General features: G+C 37.8%; 1 protein-coding gene across 1 annotated transcript in view; it reads left to right on the forward strand.

Moving 5' to 3' along the window:
* The window catches only part of ZYG11B (zyg-11 family member B, cell cycle regulator), a 75557-nt gene that overhangs the window by 13903 nt on the left and 40013 nt on the right, over positions 1 to 21641 (forward strand). Inside the window, exons 2-3 of the mRNA XM_082615913.1 lie at positions 9084 to 9249; positions 14566 to 15320. Coding sequence (XP_082472039.1) covers positions 9084 to 9249; positions 14566 to 15320 — 921 coding nt within the window. The remainder of the gene's footprint in view (positions 1 to 9083; positions 9250 to 14565; positions 15321 to 21641) is intronic.

The following is a 21641-nucleotide window of genomic DNA, read 5'->3' on the forward strand; positions in this document are numbered from 1 at the left end:
AAGCATTTGAAAACTACTAACTTTCCTTGAATTCATAGTCTTGAGGGGAAGACGGCCATCTAAACAAATAAGTCATACAGTGGCTAATTGTAATAGAACTATATACAAAATGTAGTGTGATTAAATCTGTGTTTTGGAATATGAGGGACAGCTTCCTGGAGGAGTGGACATATACACCGGCTCTTGTAGTGTGAGTAGGAATTTGATAGATGGACAGGTAGGAAAGGGCACTCTAAGGAGAGGGGACAGCATATATAAAGAAGGGGAGGCATAACTACCACTGGTAACATTCCTTCTCTGAACCTCAGCTTCCTCAACAAAAATAATCTCTTTTCTCCTCACTTCATAGAGCCATAATGATTGTTTTGAAAAGGCTTTATAAACAGAAGTGCTAGACAGATGTTTAATGATGAAGGTTCTCATTATTACTTTTTTTTTTCCTTCAACATTTGAAAGCCTTCTGTGTCTCCCCTAGGTGGTGTCATTTCAAGACCTCTCCTAACCTTTCAGCTTAGTTGTTCTTTTCTTTTGTTTTGTTGTTCCTTCAGGGTTCTGCTTTGTGACATCTAAAGGCAGGAGCAGAGGAGCAGATATTTGTGTATATACCTGGCTTTAATAGCAGGAGACATTCTTTAACTGCTTATGTACAACTATTTACGCTGTGTTCCATGTAGTTTAGAGCAGTGTCATAATCCATGGAACATAATCCTGCAGCCAAAAATCATTTTGTCATAACTCAAAGTCTTTATTTGCAGATTTTTGAACATTGTAAAATAGAATAGGATTCACAGATGTGCTTCTTAAAATTCCCTTTTTATTTCCTATCTACTTCCCTTTATACATCATAGCTGGTCCCTTGCCTTTCCCCTGAAAACCCTGCCAAGACTCCTTTTCGAACACAGTCCACCATTATTAGATGGTAAAACCTCTGGAGAATGTAAGACTGGGAAAGGGTATAGGAGCAGTGGTAAGAAGTTACATTATGGCCAATTTAGGTAAAATAAAAGTGTGTCTATATAAATACACAAGCACATGTTTTCATTCAAAATTAAAATCGTTTTATTGAGTCTAATAAAAAATGTCTATTTTTACTAGTTTGAATACATATATTATTGAAAAGTATGGCTATCATTGATTCAATTGACACTGATTTTTGGTTATCTTGTAATATTTGAAAAGCAGAAACATGAATATAGCTTTATTTACATTTCCACAAATTTTTACTTTTGTCTTTTTTCATTTTTAATAATTTGATAATTTAGAAAACTATATGAAACATTCACGTAAGCCATGGAACATAGTAAACAAATATCTAAAGACCAGCGTCAAACTTAAGAAATAGAAGATAACCACTGCCATTTTTTCCCTTGTGTGCCCCATTCTTCTGTGCCACTTCACCCACCCCCAAGGTATCCAAGGTATTCACTACCCATTTTTTTTGGGGGGGGGCCTTGCCAAACCTACGCCCCCTGCATTGGAAGCTCGGATTCTTTAACTACTGGACCACCAGGGAAGTCCTGTCAACCATCCTTTTTTATTTTAAATCTTTCCCTTGCTTTTTTCTATAGATTTATCATAACATATTGTTTAGTTTAGAGGTAGCTTTTTTTTTTTTTAGAGGGAGCTTTATAATCTTCTGAAATAACTTTTCAGACAATATCATTTCCTATGCCTGTATAGATGTTTAAGTGAAATCCTGCTGCACGTACAGTTTTTATTTTGCTTAGACTAACTTTATTCTTAGCATTTTACTGTCTTTAAAAGTTATTCAGAAACATACATATTGCTATGTAATTATCTATAGAGTTGATATACCATAATTTGCTTGCCATTGCCCCTGTGTTTTAGACATTTCTATATGTGGGTTTATTTTAGGGGGGGTCAGAAAAACTGTGATTAATCCCTTTGTGTAAATACCTTTGTTAATATCTCTGATTATTTCCCTTTGCTTGTTTTTTTTTGTTTTTTTTTGGGTAAATTCTTAGATGAAGTACTAGATCCAGAGACTGGGTGTTTTTAAGATTGTAATTAAGTCTTTTCTATCCAGAAAAATTGTGCCAATTTATACTTTGACCAGTAGTATTTGAGAGGACTAATCTGGGTACACTTGATTTGAATGATTCACAATGTCAGGATTATATCCTGTCCTAGAAAACACTGTGTTAACCAAAAAAATTAAATAAAGGGCTGTGCTGTTCTTTCAGACTGGTGCTGTTTTTGCTGTTTTCCATAGGATATTTTTTCAGCCATTGTTCAGGGACCATGTCGTTCTGCCTGCTGTATATGTGATAGTTAATTACAGGGCTTAGTTATTGCTTCTGATCACTTCCCCTGAGAATTTATCTACTCTTATGACTCCACTGTCACCAGTAGGGGATGATATTTTAATCTGTATATTCAGCTGAATTCTCTCACAGAAGCATTATTAGTTCCTTTTCTGTACTTGCCTAAGCAGGCAGACTTTCCACGGCCTTAACAAATTCCCCTGAAGAAATAATTCCTTGCCTTGTCTTCTTATCAGTCTTGTCCTTATCAGTCATGTGACCTCATGGGAGTATCAGTCTTGTCCTTATCAGTCATGTGACCTCATGGGAGTATTAATTACTATTTCATTTTTTATTTTTATTTTCTAACTTTTTATTTTGACAATTTCAGACTTATAAAAAGTTGCACAAATAACACGAAGAATTCTCATGTAGACATTCACCCAAATTCCCCAAATGTTAGCATTTTATCCTGTGTGCTTAACTGTGCTCTTTACACACACACACACACACACATTTACCCCTGGTTAACTACTACTTTAAATCATGGAGGTTTTTTTTTTTTTTTTTAAATCTCGACTTCTCCTTCCTCTACCCTTTTCCCTCCTTCTTCTGAGCGGCCTATATGGGATAGGAAAAAGGACCTGATATTTGGAATTAAATACTTTGGTTCAAGGCCCAGTTCTGCCACATTTTTAACTAGATGAACTTGGGTACACTGTTCTTTCTGATCTCCAGTATCCTCATATACAAAATGGTGTCTATTATACCAGCTCCACAAAACTGTTGTGACGGCTAAATGAGCTAATGTATGTCAAAAGTATGCTGTATGAATGCTGGTCAGTCCTTCAGAGAATACTCGTGTATCTAGTACAGTGCCAGGCATTGTGCTAAGTACTGGGGATTCAGAAAAAATCAGCATCTATTTCCTATTTGGTCACTTACTGTATTTTGTCAATTCTTCCTTCGAATTATTTTTCACTTTTGATTTTTTTTCCATTTTCTTTGCTTCTACCCTAATCTATAGCATTATCACCTCATGTGTGAGTCACTGCAACAACCAACAGGTCTCCAAGTTGTTTTTTGGCATTTATGTCAGTGACAAACTAATAATTGTCCTGAGGTATGGTACAGTATAGTGGAAAAGATATGGACTTCATAATCAGTAGACCTAGGTTTGCATCTTTGCCCCACTTCTTACAAATACTGTGACTCTGGGCAAGTATCTTTACCACTATTCTAATTTGAACTCGTTCTTTTTTTCTTTTAACAGGTAAATATCAGGGAGTGTTTTGGCTGCTAAGGATATACAGAAAGGGTTAATATGTTCCTTGAACTTGAACAGCATCATGGTCTAGTGGGGGAGACAGATACAGTCATAAGTAACTATGGTGTAACATAGAATTATAAAAGAAAACTAGCTTTGGAGTCAGATATAAAGGGCAGCTTATGTAGTCATAAAAGCACAGACTTAACTCTAGAATCAGATTGCCTGGGGTCTAATCCTGGCTCTGGCACTTATTAGCTGTATCATCTTGGGCAAATTAATAAACCCCTTAAAGCCTCAGTGTCTTCATCTTCATAGAATGGGAATACTGATAGAACTTACAGAATTTTAATGAGAAGTAAATGAAATTATATATGTAATGTACTTAGCATAGTTTATTGCATATAGCTCATAGCATATGTTAACAAATAATGAGCCCAATAATTATGATTATGATATTATTATAGTATAGTGGCTTAAGAGCTTAAAAATATAAGCTTTGGCCTCATTTTTGAGTTGGAGTTCCAGTTTATCAACATGCTAACCATGTGTATATGGGGAAGATATTTAACCTAAACCTCAGTTTCCTCATTAAAATGCATATTGTAATGGTGCTTGATTCATAGAATCTAGAAGTTGAAAGAGCTCATGTATCTAAAGAGCTCTGACCCAGGACCTGAGACATAGTGTTTCATGAATGATAACTCTTGTAATTTTTATTCTTGCTCTGCCATCTGCTGGCTCTGTTATCTTTCATAGTAAATTAATCTTTCTGAGCCTTAGTTTACCTACTTTGTTCAAAACAAGGTTGTCTGGAAGATTCCAAGTATATATAAAGTTGCTGGATTGGTGCCTGGTACCACACAACTGCCATTCAGTACATAATAGCTAATTGTTAATGGTGAAGATTAATTACCCAGGTGCTGAGGGTCAAATTAATTCTGCCCTGGAAATTAGGAAAGATATTCACAGAACTGAATGTTGAAGGATGTGTGAGATTTTGCCACATAGAAGGACTAATCTAAAAAAAGGCTCAGAGGTGTGAAAGTGCCTGTTAAAGTGCTTAGGGAGTGGTGGTAAATAGTAGGTTGCTTTAGGGAAGACACAGTTTAGTGTATCTAGTAGGTAGCATGTTTGGAGGGAGAAGGGAAAAGTGGAAAATGCGGCTAGAAAGGAAGGTTGGAGCCAGTTAGTTAAACGTTTCGAATACCTTACTAAATTGTTTACACTTTATTCTTTTTTTTTTTTTTTTTTTTTTTTGCGGTATGCGGGCCTCTCACTGTTGTGGCCTCTCCCGTTGCGGAGCACAGGCTCCGGACGCGCAGGCCCAGCGGCCATGGCTCACGGGCCCAGCCGCTCCGCGGCATATGGGATCCTCCGAGACCGGGGCACGAACCCGTATCCCCTGCATCGGCAGGCGGACTCTCAACCACTGCGCCACCAGGGAGGCCCACACTTTATTCTTTAGGTCTCTGTTTTTCCAACTTCTAACAGCAGAGGGAACTAATTTGCTGTGGGATAGAAAAGGGAATTACTTGAAACCAGTGTTACAAATAGGAATTTCTTGGTAATCTTGTGTTTTATCTTAAAATTCATACAGTGTTTGCCTTTTACATAATATATTTGTTTCAGTACAAAAATATTTTAAGTTATTTACTGGTTGCATAACTTGATTCCCTCTCCCCCAACCTCCCATACTCTCATCCCCTCAAATAAGCTTTGAGTGTGTTTGCTATCCTAAAATGTGCCAAGTTAATACTGTAGCTTTAGTCCCCTGGCACACTTCTGCTAGGAACCCCTTGAATGTGTTCCCAGCGTGAGAACTGTGCTTATAGATGATATGGAGCCTTTGAAATTTTTTTTAGGAGAGTGATAGGATAAAAGCTGTGCAGTGAAGAGCTGTGTTGGTCCAGATTGAGTAGAAGCCATTTCAATTAATTAGAAAGAACTTTCCTGTTTGTTCTTCCTAGAAATTATTTAGTCTTTGAACTGTGGATTTCCTTATGATCCAAATGAAATCAGACTTGACCTTCTCTCCCTTCTGCTTTTTTCAGTAGGAACTTTGTTTTTACTTGCCTAGGGTATTCCTAATTGGTGAAGGGAAAAATCTCTCTGAGCAGGAATTTCCAAGAGATGAATTGTTTAGACATGGAATTCCAGCTTCTGCTTTTGTCCTTTCTTTGTTAGTCCTCCTGTGCTGCTGCTATGTGTTTAAAAATAAGGGGAATTCCCTGGCAGTCCAGTGGTTAGGACTCGGCACTTTCACTGCCATGGCCCGGGTTCAATCCCTAGTTAGGGAACTAAGATCCTGCAAGCTGCAGCACGGCTTCTACTACTACTCCTACTACTAAAATAGGAAATACTGATCTCTCAATACTTCTGTGTTAGCTTAAAGTACTGGAATTTGGAGAGTCACAGATGGCAGTATAGTTTTTGGAGCAGACCTCAGATAATCTGAGTACAGTTCTAGTCCTGTCCCTGGCTTGATATATAACGTCTCTGTTTTCTTCTTTAAATGGAGATGATTATCCTTGTTCACATCACAGACCTTTGAGTATCAGGTGAGATAACATATTTAGAATTTGTATATAAAGTTGAAAAGGTAGTATATTTTGGTGGATAAGGGCATAAGCTCTTGGAGCTACATTTCCTGGGTTTGAATCCTGCCTCTGACCCTTACAAGTGTGTTTCCAGACGCACTGCCATTATTCTAAGTTCTTTGGTTCCTGTTTTATCTCATTGAATCCTCACAGCAACTTTATGAAGTAGGTATTATTATTACCTACATTGTAAGATGAGAAAACTTAAGAGCAGAAAGGATAGGTAACTTGTGTAATGTCACACACTTAGTAAATGAAAAGTTGGGATTTGCACTCTAGCTCCAAAGCCCAGGTGGATTAACTATTAGGCACATGTACTTCCCAATAGAAGAGCAGCTGACTAGAAAAGTCTTATGCTTACTAATAGGAATTAACATAGAGATAAGGGGAAGTTTTCTTTGAAAAGGAAAAATTTGTGGGGTCTAAAAACCTGTTTTTGTTTGTGGACATATTTTATCAATTGGAAAAAATTTTTTTAGAATGATTAATTAAATATTATAAATGTCCATATGTTACTACCTGGGTTTGTTCTTTTAAAATGACTTCTAAAAATTATGTACTCAGAAGGTTTAGATGTCTCCCCTCTGATAGTTACCCAACTTTCATTTATTTTCTCTTTTGTAAAATAAATAGATCATTTTGAAACTTACCAACGGAGGTCAAAGGGCATCTTGTTTCATCTGGGTGATTAATTTTAGACATTTAGAAAGATGGTACAATGAAGAGTAGAAAAAGCAGAAAGAATTCATACTTAGAACACAGGAAATAAGACAGAATAGGCAAAGTTCTGTGATGCGGAAGTTGAATTTGAAGAATTACTTCCTCTGAACTTTTTCTTATGTGTCCTAGCTACACCTAGCTGCAGAGGATACAGAGATATATAGTCTTTGTTACAAGTGGTCCTGTGCCCAGGTAAAAATAAAAGGTTTTATTAACATGGAAGAAAAGAAGAACAAGTTTTAGGGTTGGCAGCTCACAGTCTCTGCTTCATTGGGCCAACCATTTAACTTTTGTGAAGTCTGTTTCCTCATCTTAAAAAATAATGTCTTTGTTGCCCATCTTACTCAGTTATTACAATATCAAATGTGTCAATGTGAAAGCGCTTTGTAAACTGTGAAGTATGTAACCATTTTAAGAACTTAAAATTTTATTTACTTATTTATTTATATTTTATCTGCATTGGGCCTTCGTTGCTGCACGTGGGCTCTCTCTAGTTGTGGCGAGCGGGGGCTACTCTTCCTTGTGGTGTGCAGGCTTCTCTTTGCAGTGGCTTCTCTTGTTGTGGAGCATAGGCTCTAGGTGTGCGGGCTTCAGTAATTGTGGCACATGGGCTCAGTAGTCGTGGCACTCAAGCTCTAGAGCACAGGCTCAGTAGTTGTGGCTCACGGGCTTAGTTGCTCTGCAGAATGTGGGATCTTCCCTGGCCAGGGATCGAGCCCGTGTCCCCTGCATTTGCAGGTGGATTCTTAACCACTGTTCCACCAGGGAAGTCCCAGTGCTATTTTAAATGGAATTGTTTCCTTAATTTCATTTGCATATTTTTCATTGTAAGTGAATAGAAATATAGGTATTTTTATATATTGATCTTATATCCTATAACCATGATGAACTTGTTTTTGGTTTTTCTTTTTTAGATCTGATAGTTTTTTTGGTGTGAATTCCTTAGGATTTTCTTTTGCAAAATTATGTTACCTGCAATTAGAGACAGTTTTACTTTTCCTTTCCAATCTGTATGCTTTTTATTTCTTTTTCTTTCTTTTTGTTTTTTTTTTTTTTTTTTTTTTTTTTGGCCTAATTCTAGGACCTTCAGTACAATGTTGAATTGATGTGGTGAGAGCAGATTTCTTTGTCTTGTTCCTGATTTTAGGGGGAAAGTATTCAGACTTTCAACATTAAGTATGATACTAATTGGGTTTTTCATGGATGACCTTTATCAGGTTGAGGAAGTTCTATAAACTATGTAATTTTTAAAACTTACCTTTAAAAAAATTTATTTATTTATTTATTTATTTATTTGGTGTTGCTCCAGGTCTTAGTTTACACTTTGTCACTTACTGTGTGTAGAATACTGAGAAAGATGTTAGTTTTCTGAGCCAGTTTTCAGTTATGCAAAAATGAAGATAATCCTTCACTGCTTTGTAAAGTAGGGGTGAGGAATAAATGAAATAATGGATAATTCATGTTAAACACTCAGCAGAATCATATAGAAAGCACCTAACGGATGGTAGCTACTGTAATTATATTTTAGTTATATTATTGTTGTTGGGGACACTTAGAGTGTTTATTTCTGTAATTAAAACGCTTATACTTAATCTTTGTGCTTATTTGATTAGTTCTTTGTTCCTCAGATCGGAATAACTGGGTTAACCTTTTTCTTTTTTGACGATAACACCTATAGCACATTCTTTTACCCAAATAAACTGATCATATTTGAACTATTAGGTTGGGATACGAATTTTGTGGGAGATTAAGTTGGAAAGTAAATTGGGGCTAGACTTTGGAAGGACTCAGGCATCGTCATTCTAACAATCTAAGAATTTTGTCTTTTGTCTTCAGCCCCATGAAGTCCATTGACATTTTGAGCAGTACGGGGTTATTTAGGGCTGGTAAATTAGTAAGATTAATCTGCTGTGCCTCTGAGGTCTTCCCTGACCATCCTTGACTGATTAGGGTAGGTACTCTGCTGTGTGCTTATGTGACTACCCAATATATCCTCTATATTTAGTATTTAATAGACTTTATGTAAATATTTGTTTAAATGTTTCTCTTTTCCTGCTTCTTGAGAACATGGACCACATGTTGTATTCCCACTGTCTAACATGATATCTAGCACAAGGTAGACATTTGAATAAAAGTACTTGTTGAACAAGGAAATGAATATTTTGTTCTCCACTTTTCTGGAAACTAACTTGTTGACTTTTGTTTTCCCTTTGTTTCTTCCTGGGATCCAAGGAGGAGGCATCTCCTTATTCCTTACTTGATATCTGCTTGAATTTCCTGACTACTCACCTTGAGAAGTTCTGCTCAGCAAGGCAAGATGGAACACTGTGTCTGCAGGAACCTGGAGTATTCCCACAGGAGGTGGCTGATCGGCTGCTTCAGACCATGGCTTTTCATGGTAAGAAATGAAATAAATAGAGGAAACAAAAATTATGTGCTGTTAATTGGCATTGGATTTTGAAGTGCTACTGTGGCCATTTAATGATTTTCGTAGAAATAACAGAAAACCCTAATTCTAGGAAGAGGAATTCATTTATTTTTGCCAATCCTGCCACTTACTTTGTAATTTCTGATAAGCATTTTTCTTTTCTAATGTGGCAAATCATTTTTTTGTTCGTTTCTTCTATATTGTTTTGTTCTGAGGAGCCATTCTCAGGGCAAAAATAATTTCTCTTCCAAAATAGCAGTTTAGAAGTCTGCTGGTCTAAAACACCTTACATTACCATTTGGCAGCAGGAAAATCAATAAATACTACTATGGAAAAACTAGTTTCTGCTTTTGACCTTTGAAATGGGAAATCATAGCTAGTTTATTACTTCTGTTTTCAAACACATTCTGAAAATAAATTATGAAAGATTTATCTGGGAAATTCTGGTTATGTATATTGATAATTTTTGTTACCTCTATATAAGTTTTAAGTTGAAAGAGATATAATGCCTTTATATATTTAGGGTGTATAAACTCTTACAAGTAAGAAACACAATTTTCCCACAACTATAAAATAGAATGAAAATGTGGCAGTAATGATAATTATCATTTATTGATTGCCTCTTGCATGTAATAATGCCAGGCATTTTATATGCTTTTCTTGAATTTGACTTTTCTCAAAAACCTATAATGTAGCTATTTTTATCCAATTTATATACAGATAAGGAAACTGAGGTTCAGAGATGTAACTTGTTAAGAGTCACAGTGTTAATAAATGTCGTGGTTCAAATGCAGATCTGTTTGATTCTAAATCTATGTTCTTTTCACTGCCACACAACCTTCCTACACCTACATTAGAGGTATTCCTGCTCCTAGATGCCTGATGATGGTATACACTTTTGTTGTGACTTTAGATATGTATATGCACACAGACACATACACATCTATTGGGTTGGCCAAAACATCTTATGGAAAAACGCGAACGAACTTTTTGGACAATCCAATAACATAAATATATTTATAAATATTATATTTTATTAAATATTAAATATAAATATATAAATTTATTATGTATACTTAAAGTCACAGCAAAAGTGTATACCATTATTTGGCATATATATATAGAGAGAGAGAGAGAGAGAAAGAGAGAGAGAGAGGGAGAGAAGGAGGAGAGCGAACACAAATGCAGATAATGCATTCCAAGGAAAGGTGGGAGAAATAAGGCTGTAATTGAGGTATTTTGGAATAATTTAGGGAAGAAGAAGACATCTACATTCCTTGGTTTTCACTAAGCTGCTCAAGTCTGTAGTGTCTTTGAATTCTTCCAACCTGCCAAAGGAACTAGGGTAAATTTCAATAGATATTATCCGTGTTAAAGTTAAAGGTCCCTTACAAAGCTGCACAACAATTTAAGAGATCATGCCAGTGCTAACATTTCTTTCTGGTCTCAATTGAATGATTACACTTACCAAGCTCAATTTAAATATTTATATATATAACTGGTCTTGTCAATCAAAAGAATAAATGTTAACTGAAGTTTTAACTTTGCCAGATTCCTTTTGAAATATGACTACTATTGCTTAATAATAGCAGCTAACATTTATTGAATGCTTATTATATACCAGGGACTGTGGCAAATGCTTTATATGGATAAAATAATGAAAGTAGTTTTTAAGTAAATGTAACTAAATAATTGTCCTCCAAAGTAATGTCTTGGGGAGGCTATATGCTTGATCAAAATGTGTTTTCTACCTCTTTGTTTCAAACTGCCTTCAGATGAGGAAAGTGAGAGTCAGAGAAACAATGTGCTGCCCCCATTTGTGTTTCCCCAGTGTGATTACCTGCCTTTTTCACCAAAAAGTGTTCTGAAATTATTTAATCTCTTTGTAAAAATCATATCCACCTTCAGTCAGGAGTGGATACTGCTAATATGCAAAAGAACAAATTCTTGTCACAATTTTAAAAAGTTGTTTGATAAATGTTTGTGTGTTTGAAAATTTTCATAATAAAATGGGAAAAAAGTTGTTCTGTGAATTTTTTTTTTCTTATTTTTGCTGTGCCACGCAGCTTGTGGGATCCTAGTTTCCTGACCAGGGATCAAACCCAGGCCCCTGGCAGTGAGAACGTGGAGTCCTAACCACTGGACCACCAGGGAATTCCCTATGAATGCTTTTAAAATTGATAATATATTTTTTCTAATAGCATAATGATTTTAAAAAATAATTTGTTTACATTAAAAAATTTTTACTTATTTACCCGATTCAAAGGATTAATGATATTGGTGGCAATCCTTATTAAAATAAGACTGATACTAAAGAGTTTTACTTATTTGGTTCTGTGATTCTCTTGTCATAATCTTTGCTCATTGTGTCTGTTGTCTCAAAGCTAAAAATCTTCCAGGAAATGTGTGGATAAAAGCTAGGAATCAGAATAAGAATTTTACCACCTAATGATAATGCTATTTAGCTATTATGAATATAGTATCTAACTATTAGCTATTATGAATATAATATCTATTAGCTATTTTGAATATAATATCTAATATTATAAATATTATAATGCTGTAATCATCCATGTACAGGTCTCATGTGAACATAAGTTTTAATTTCTTTGGGATAAATACCCAGGAGTGCTACTGTTGGGTTCTATGGTAGTTGCATGTTTAGGTTTTAAAAAACTGCCAAACTGTTTCCAAAGTGGCTTCGCCATTTTACACTCGTACCAATATAAGACTGACCCAGTTCCTCTGCATTTTGCCGGCATTTGGTGTTATTACTATTTTTTATTTCAGTCATTTTAATAGGTATGTAGCCATTATTTTTTCAAATACTTTTTCAACCCTACCCTGTTTCTCCTCTCTGGGACAAATAGCTCTGTTCAATTTTTTTTTTTTTAGTCTATTTTTTTTTCTTGTTCTTTAGGTTTGGGTAATTTCTATCTTTTTATTTTTTAGTTCACTGATTCTTTCCTCTGTTCCTTCTGTTCTGCTGTTTAGCCCAACCATTACTGTATTTTTCAATTCTAAAATTTTCCTTTGTTTATTTTATTTATTTATTTTTGGCTGCATTGGGTCTTCATTGCCGCACGTGGGCTTTCTCTAGTTGCGGTGAGTGGGGGCTACTCTTAGTTTCGGTGTGTGGGCTTCTCATTACAGTGGCTTCTCTTTGTTGTAGAGCACGGGCTCTGGGTGCACGGGCTTCAGTAGTCGTGGCATGCAGGCTCAGTATTTGCGGCTCATGGGCTCTCGAGTGCAGGCTCAGTAGTTGTGGTGCACGGGCTCAGTTGCTCCGCTGCACGAGGGATCTTCCCAGACCAGGGCTCAAACCCGTGTCCCCTGCATTGACATGCGGATTCTTAACCACTGCACCACCAGGGAAGCCCTCCCTTTGGTTCTTCTTTATATCTTCTATTTCTTTTTTGAGGCTTTTTGTTTTCCATTTGTTTCAAGCATGTTTGTAATTGCACACTTAAGCATTTTTATGATGGCTCCTTTAAGATCTTCATAAAATAATTTTAACATTTCTGTTATTTCAGTGTTGACATCTATAGATTGTCTTTTTTCAGTTTGAGATCTTACTGGTCCCTTGTATGATGAGTGAATTTTTATTGAAATCTGGACATTTTGGAGACTACTGTTTTGGAGACTACATGAGACTACTGTTTTAGTCTGTGTCTCTGACACCACTTTAGCACTGGAAGGTGGAGGCACTGCCTTGTTATCACCAGATTGGGATAATATTCTGGTTCCCCACTTGACTTCTGTTGACACCCAAGACTTGGGGCTCCTCATTATTGCTGTGCAGGGGATTGGCGTTCTGTTTCCCCACTAGGTCTCTACTGATACTGCCCTAGCTGAGGGAGGTACAAGTACCTCATTTCTCTTCTTCAGTTGGCCTCCACTGACAGCATGTTGGGGTGAGGTGACCTCATTACTTACTATTGGGCAGTGATGAAGTCTCGACTCTCTACTAGGCTTCCTTTGACACCACTCCAGCACTGAGGGGGAGGAGCATCTCATTACTGCCAGATGGACATGAAAGTCCTGGCTTCCTACTCAGCCTTCTGTAACACCTCCCTGTGGGGAGACTGGGGCAACTAGTTACAGCAAGATTGAAAGTCTAGGTTCCCCTCTTGGCATTTGCTGGTGTGGGTGTGGGTGAGGGTGTGGCCACAGTTTTTTCTTTGGTGTTTGACTGAAGTAAAGTAGTTACTGTCTAAAAGTTGCCTGCCTTGCTAGGCTGCCCCATTCCTGGTACTTTGGCTAGAGTGATCAGATTTTGGGGGGGAGCTACTTTTGTGTGTGCTTGTTGGTATTTACCAATTGCCCACTTCTTTGACTTTAAGCCTGGGATGTATGGTGCAAGGAAAAAACCCAGTATCCAACGAATTGTTCTTTGTGTCCAAAGACCCCTAGCTGGTCTGGTTTCTTCTCTTCACCTTTCAGAGTGATCTAGCCTCATTTCTTATCTCTTCCCACTTCCATACTTAAATTTCCAGAAATGTACCATGTTCTCACTCATATCTAGGTTTTCCCCTATATTCTTTTTCCTCTCTTTACCAGGGAGACACCTTATAGCTCTAGCCGTTTCTTATGTTCAAGCAGTGTAGAACTACTTGTTGTTTTCTAACTGTGTGCTGGGCTTTCACATCTCTAAGGCTGTTTTTTTTTTTTTCCATTTTTTAAATTGAGATATAATTGACACGTAACATTATATTAGTTTCAGGTGTACAGCATAATGATTTGCCATAGGTATTCTAAGGCTTTGTTGATGCTGTTTATTCTTCCTTTAATTCCCCTCACCTTCTTTCTCCATCTTTGAACTTTTCCTTCATCTTTGAAGGACTTTCTCAAAGATGACCTTTTCCATGAAGTCTTTTTCAGATCTCCAGGCATCATGGATTATTTCCTTTTCTTTGCTTTCATGATACTTTGTACTTGGCTCTGGTATACCATTGGCTAGATCTAGGCACATAGCCCCATCTAAGTCCAAGGGTAGGTTGGGAAACGTAGTTGTCCGTGTGTCCAGGAAGGGGAGGAGAACCAGATGTTAATAAATATCAATAGTGTCTACCACAGTCCTGATTCTGCCATGTGCTATTTCTGTGCTCTTGGAAGGCCACTTTTTTGAACCCCAGTTTACTCATCTGTAAATTGTAGATAATTGTATTCTTACCTCACTGAATTGTATGTCAATTAAATGAAATATTTTTACATGGGACTGCTTTGGAAATTTTAGCTATCCTTTAACCGTTTTTTGAAGTTAAAGTGTTGCTTGTTTTTTCCTAGGTCTCCTGAATGATGCAACTGTAGGTATTTTTAGGGGCAACCAGATGCGCTTAAAACGAGCTTGCATTCGCAAAGCCAAGATCTCTGCCGTTGCGTTCCGGAAAGCCTTCTGCCACCACAAGTTAGTGGAACTTGATGCCACAGGTGTGAATGCTGATATCACAATTACAGACATTATCAGTGGGCTTGGCAGTAACAAATGGATCCAGCAAAATCTCCAGTGCCTAGTGCTGAACTCATTAACTCTCTCACTCGAAGATCCTTATGAGCGGTGCTTTAGCCGGCTTTCTGGCCTTCGAGCATTAAGCATCACCAACGTTCTCTTTTATAATGAAGACCTGGCTGAAGTTGCCTCACTGCCAAGATTAGAGAGCCTGGATATTTCTAACACCTCGATCACAGACATCACGGCTCTGCTGGCCTGCAAAGACCGACTCAAGTCTCTAACCATGCATCACTTGAAATGTTTAAAAATGACAACTACCCAGATACTGGATGTTGTTCGGGAACTAAGACATCTGAATCATCTTGATATTTCAGATGATAAACAGTTTACATCAGACATAGCTCTTCGATTACTAGAACAAAAGGACATCCTGCCCAACCTTGTCTCCCTGGATGTCTCTGGGAGGAAGCATGTGACAGATAAAGCTGTTGAAGCCTTTATACAACAACGGCCCAGCATGCAGTTTGTAGGTTTGCTGGCCACTGATGCTGGCTACTCTGAATTCCTCACAGGCGAAGGACATTTGAAGGTTAGACTTTAAAAATATATTCCTTTGTCTGGCTGACCAATGTTGCATAAGACTCCATTAAGGTGAATGTCTAATAACATATGGAACATGTTCATGAAACAGGACATTATATAGTGGAAAGGGCTTGCTTTAGAGTTAGAGTCCTAATTAAAATCCCAGCTTACTTGCTTCACAACCCAAAGCAAGCTATGCTGTAACTTTTTTGAATTTACATTTATTTATAAAATAGATATGATTCGTACCTTGCAAAATTCTTCTGAAGATTAATAATTATATATGTAAAGTGGAAGTCATATAGTAGGCCCTGGATAAATGATAGTTCACATGATGATAATGTTTAGATATTTTGAACCACTTAAACATACCATTTCTAAAGGATCACTTCAAAGAAACTAGGGATGCTCCTTGTTGAATTGAGTATCTGATGGGAGAGCAAGTTCTCCAAGGAGATCTCTATTGTAGAAATGGTAAAATTTTGCTTTTCTTAAGGTTTCTCCATGCCTAATGGTTTAAATTCAGTTTAGGAAACATCTGTTGGACTTGGTACAGCTTGGGATTCAAAGATGAAAAAGATATAGGATTTGCCTCCAAGGAGCCTGATAGTAGTAGTGATGTTATAACTATAAAGCCAAGGATCAGTGTAGTTGCTGTAAGAAAGTAGAAGAAATTTTTTCTAGCTGGAGAGTTTTAGACTTGATAGAGAGAAGATGGTATCTGAATCAGACTTTGAAGGATAGAATTATAACAAGTTAAGGAAAACTAATATTCTTCTAACATACATTATATCCTATAGGTGCTTTATATTGTATATGCTAATATCTATAGATAGGTATTAACTCCATTTTATAGGTGAGAAACAGAGTCATAGAAATTATATGATTTACTGTTTTTTTTTTGTTTTTTGCGGTACGCGGGCCTCTCACTGTTGTGGACTCTCCCGTTGCAGAGCACAGGCTCCGGACGCGCAGGCTCAGTGGCCATGGCTCACGGGCCTAGCCGCTCTGCGGCATGTGGGATCTTCCCGGACTGGGGCATGAACCCATGTCCCCTGCATCGGCAGGCGGACTCTCAACCACTGCACCACCAGGGAAGCCCATGATTTACTATTAGTTAGAACCAACATTTGGATCTACATCTGTCTAATTCCAGAGCCCCATTTTTTTTCCCCCTACTTCCTACACCGCTTAAGCAGAAGTATCATTTGATCCTACTGGGGGCAGAGTTAGGGATGGCCTAGAAATGAATACTATGACCAAAATTACAAGGTATCTTTTTTGAGCAACCATTATTTTATTTATTTTTTATAGAAGTATAGTTGATTTACAGTGTTGTATTAGTTTCTTGTGTACAGCAAAGTGATTCTTTTTCATATCCTTTTCCATTATGGTTTATTACAGGATATTGAATATAGTTCCCTGTATTATATAATAGGACCTTGTTGTTCATCTATTTTATATATAGTAGTTTGTATCTGCTAATCCCAAACTCTTAATTTATCCCTCCCTCTTTCCCATTTGAAAACCATAAGTTTGTTTTCTATGTCTGTGAGTCTGTTTCTGTTTTATACATAAATTCATTTTTCTCATATTTTATTTTTTTTTATAAATTTATTTTATTTTTTGGCTGCGTTGGGTCTTCATTGCTGCGCTCAGGCTTTCTCTAGTTGCAGCGAGCGAGGGTTACTCTTCATTGCTGTGCACAGGCTTCTCATTGCAGTGGCTTCTCTTGTTGTGGAGCATGGGCTCTAGGCACGCAGGCTTCAGTAGTTGTGGCACGTGGGCTCATTAGTTGTGGCTCGCAGGCTCTAGAGTGCAGGGTCAGTAGTTGTGGTGCACGGGCTTAGTTGCTCTGCAGCATGTGGGATCTTCCTGGACCAGGGCTCGAACCTGCGTCCCCTGCATTGGCAGTTGGATTCTTAACCACTGCACCACCAGGAAAGCCCCTGTCTCATATTTTAGATTCCACATATAAGTGATATATGGTATTTGCCTTTGTCTGTCTGACTTACTTCACTTAGTATAATAATCTCTAGGTCCATCCATGTTGCTGCAAATGGCAATATTTCTTCCTTTTTTATGGCTGAGTAGTATTCCATCATGTATATATACCACATCTTCTTAATCCATTCTTCTGTCGATGGACATTTAGATTGCTTCCATATCTTGGCTATTGTAAAATAGTGCTGCTGTGAGCATTGTGGTGCATGTATCTTTTCAAATTATAGTTTTCTCCAGTTATATGCCCAGGAGTGGGATTGCTGGATCATATGGTAACAGTATTTTTAGTATTTTAAGGAACGTCCATACTGTTTTCCATAGTGACTGCACCAATTTACATTCCTACCAACAGTGTAGGAGGGTTCTTTTTTTTTTTGTGCAACCATTATTGATCTCAAAAAAGGAGAAGGAAAGTTTAGTTATAAACATTTTAAAACATTTCAGTTCTTAGACTATTTGTAAATGTAGACTTTAAAAAATAGAATGTAAGGGCCTCCCTGGTGGCGCAGTGGTTGAGAGTCCGCCTGCCGATGCAGGGGATACGGGTTCGTGCCCCGGTCTGGGAGGATCCCATATGCCGTGGAGCGGCTGGGCCCGTGAGCCATGGCCGCTGAGCCTGTGCGTCCGGAGCCTGTGCTCCGCAACGGGAGAGGCCACAACAGTGAGAGGCCCGCGTACAGCAAAAAAAAAAAAAAAAAAAAAAAAAATAGAATGTAAGAAATTATTTTGAGTCACTCTTTTTTATTCATTCAATAAATATTTTATTAAGTGCATACTCTGTACTGTGCTGGACATGGGGATTTGATGGTGAGGCGAAACAGGCATGCTCTTGCCCTCATGGAGCTTGTAATTTAGTGAGGGAGTCAAACAATGAAGTTTCATATGTCATGGGTATATGCTTTAAATATATATATTTACATTTCATATACATATTTTTAAATATTTTATTATTTATTCATTTATTTATTTATTGGCTGCATTGGGTCTTTGTTGATGCACGCAGGCTTTCTCTAGTTGTGGTGAGCGGGGGCTACTGTTTGTTGCAGTGCACGGGTTTCTCATTGTGGTGGCTTCTGTTGTTGCGGAGCATGGGCTCTAGGTGCGTGGGCTTCAGTAGTTGTGTCTTGCGGGCTCTAGAGTGCAGGCTCAGTAGTTGTGGCACATGGGCTTAGTTGCTCTGCGGCATGTGGGATCTTCCCGGACCAGGGCTCGAACCCATGTGCCCTGCATTGGCAGGCGGATTCTTAACCCCTGAGCCACCAGGGAAGTCCTCATATACATATATTAACATATAATATGCATCCATACATATGCTTTAAACTGCATAGTGCTAAGAATCTAGAAGATATACAGTACTACATTTGAGAATATTTAACAGAGAGACTCGACTTAGTTTAAGGCTTCTCTGAGGACTTGATGAATGAGTGAAGATCTTATGGATGAGTAGCTTGGTAGAGGAAATTCCAGGCAGCGAGAATGATATATGCAAAAGATGTGTGGTAGGATGGAGCATGGTACATCCAAGGAACTGCAAGAAGGCCACTGTGGCTAGAGTTCCAGAGTAAGAAGTTGCAGAGCGATGAAGTGAGGCTGGAGAAGTAGGTGCCAGGGCCAGATTTCGCAAGGTCACATAAGCCAGGTGCAGGGCAGCAAGAAGTTTGAGGAACTTATATACAACTTGTTATGGAACAAGATAGATTTCTAGCACAGGGCTTGTTGGTAAAGGAAATATAAACATGTAAATTACTATTTTAGTGTTACTTAACTCCCTAAGAAGTGGGTCAGACAGTAAAGAACTGTAAAAATCAAAGGGAAAGAATTCTTAATCTCTGTGTACTGGAAGTTTCGGAAGGATTTCCCAGAAGAGGTGAGCTTCACCTGTGTCCTGAAGGATGAAAGGAATGTGTCCCTAGTACACTGCACTAAATAATCTTCTCAAGGCAAAGATCCTCTAATAGTTGTGATTCCTGAGCAGTACAATTTTTGCTGATTGTTCTTACCACCAACAGACCCTAGAGTGAATTAGCCTAAGTTTTTTAGTTGAGGCTAGTAGGACATCTGTGTTCCACAATGCCTCTGTGAAACAAGTTTGATTTCACAATGGAACTGTTATTACTTTGAAATCTTGGCTCTAGGAAACACCTACTTTATTTGCTATCATCTAGTTTCCACCTCTGTAAACATTGAAGCAGTGATTCTGAGCCTTGACTGTAATTAAAATTACCTGGAGTGTAATTATTTGAGATGAAGGATGTGTTAACTAACCATATCATGGTAATCATTTTGCAATATTTACATGTATCAACTCATCATATTTTACACATTAAACTTACATGATGTATTTGTGATATATGCATGTATAATATTATACATCTTGATAAAGCTGGAAAAAAATTTTAATTAAAAAAATCATCTGAGGAACTTGAGCAATTAAATCAGAACCACAGGGAGGTGGGACCCAGACATCAGTATTTTTTTTTTTTTTTTTTTTTTTTTTTTGCGGTACGCGGGCCTCTCACTGTTGTGGCCTCTCCCGTTGCGGAGCACAGGCTCTGGACGCACAGGCCCAGCGGCCATGGCTCACGGGCCCAGCCGCTCCACAGCATGCGGGATCCTCCCGGACCGGGGCACGAACCGGTGTCCCCTGCATCGGCAGGCGGATTCTCAACCACTGCGCCACCAGGGAAGCCCAGACATCAGTATTTTTTAAAGCTCCTTGGGTGATTGTAATATGCAGCTAAAATGGAGAATCATTGTTTTAAAATAATTTTTTAAAAATAGAGATCATTGGAACTTTGCCCTTTTATTCAACTATACACAAAAGTTGATGTTGCTTTGTTTTTTCATTAGTTATCTATTTTATACATATTAGTGTATATATGTCAATCCCAATCTCCTAATTCATCCCACCCCTCCTTTCCCACCTTGGTGTCCATACGTTTGTTCTCTACATCTGTGTCTCTATTTCTGCCTTGCAGACAGGTTCATCTGTACCATTTTTCTAGATTCCACATATATGCATTAATATACAATATTTGTTTTTCTCTTTCTGACTTACTTCACTCTGTATGACAGTCTCTAGGTCCATCCACGTCTCTACAAATGACCCAATTTCGTTCCTTTTTATGGCTGAGTAATATTCCATTGTATGTATGTACCACATCTTCTTTATCCATTTGTCTGTCGATGGGCATTTAGGTTGCTTCCATGTCCTGGCTATTGTAAATAGTGCTGCAATGAACATTGTGGTACATGACTCTTTTTGAATTATGGTTTTCTCAGGGTATATGCCCAGTAGTGGGATTGCTGGGTCATATGGTAGTTCTATTTTTAGTTTTTTAAGGAACCTCCATACTGTTCTCCGTAGTGGCTGTATCAATTTACATTCCCACCAACAGTGCAAGAGGGTTCCCTTTTCTCCACACCCTCTCTGGCATTTATTGTTTGTAGATTTTTTGATGATGGTCATTCTGACTGGTGTGAGGTAATACCTCATTGTAGTTTTGATTTGCATTTCTCTAATAATTAGTAATGTTGAGCATGTTTTCATGTACCTCTTGGCCAAAAAGTTGACGTTTCTTTTAAATTATTTGTTTGACTACTAATTTGAGAGCTGAAAAATAATAGGTCATGTTAAGGGAAGAGAGCTGAGATTGCTCTGTCTCCTTTTTTAGAATTTTCCAAGTTAGCAAAGTTGATGAAAAACTTGTCTGAAATGATTGTCTTAGTATTGTGATGCTTTAAACTAGTTTAGGTTGACATTTTGGGCTTTACATGTTTTTTAGACCACACTGAAAGATACAGGAAATAGAGACAGTGTGACTCCCCAGTATTCCTTATGAGGCATTCTATTATACTCTTAGTGGGTGGTTATAAGAACAAAGGTTTTGTTTTTTCCACTTTCATATATATTATTTATTTTGATCTCTTGACTCTGTGTGGGAAGTATTGTCCTCAGTGGGAGGGAATGGCTTTCTTAAGGGTCGCAGCCAGCTGATGAGCCTGGTATGTGTCCTTTCTACTACATCTCATTGGCTATATTTGAGAATCTTAGTTCTTTCCTTTCCTCTCTGTTTCTAGTCCCAACACAGATGGTTTTCTTACCACAGAATTACCAACTCTGTCACCTGTTTCCCTACCCAATTTATTCGTCTGTAAGCATCAGTTTCTTGAACCTTCCACTTCTCCACAGTTAGGACTCTTATGTTTTTTGGCTGCCTCATTCCTAGACTCGGGGGTTATTTACCAAGCTGTGGTTCCCAGTTCCTGAGAATCACTGGTTGTGTGCTAAACCCAATATTCTCAGTTGTCATCTTATTTGATC

The sequence above is a fragment of the Mesoplodon mirus genome, assembly GCF_964341445.2.
Source record: "Mesoplodon mirus genome assembly, chromosome: 3".
NCBI lineage: Eukaryota > Metazoa > Chordata > Mammalia > Artiodactyla > Ziphiidae > Mesoplodon > Mesoplodon mirus.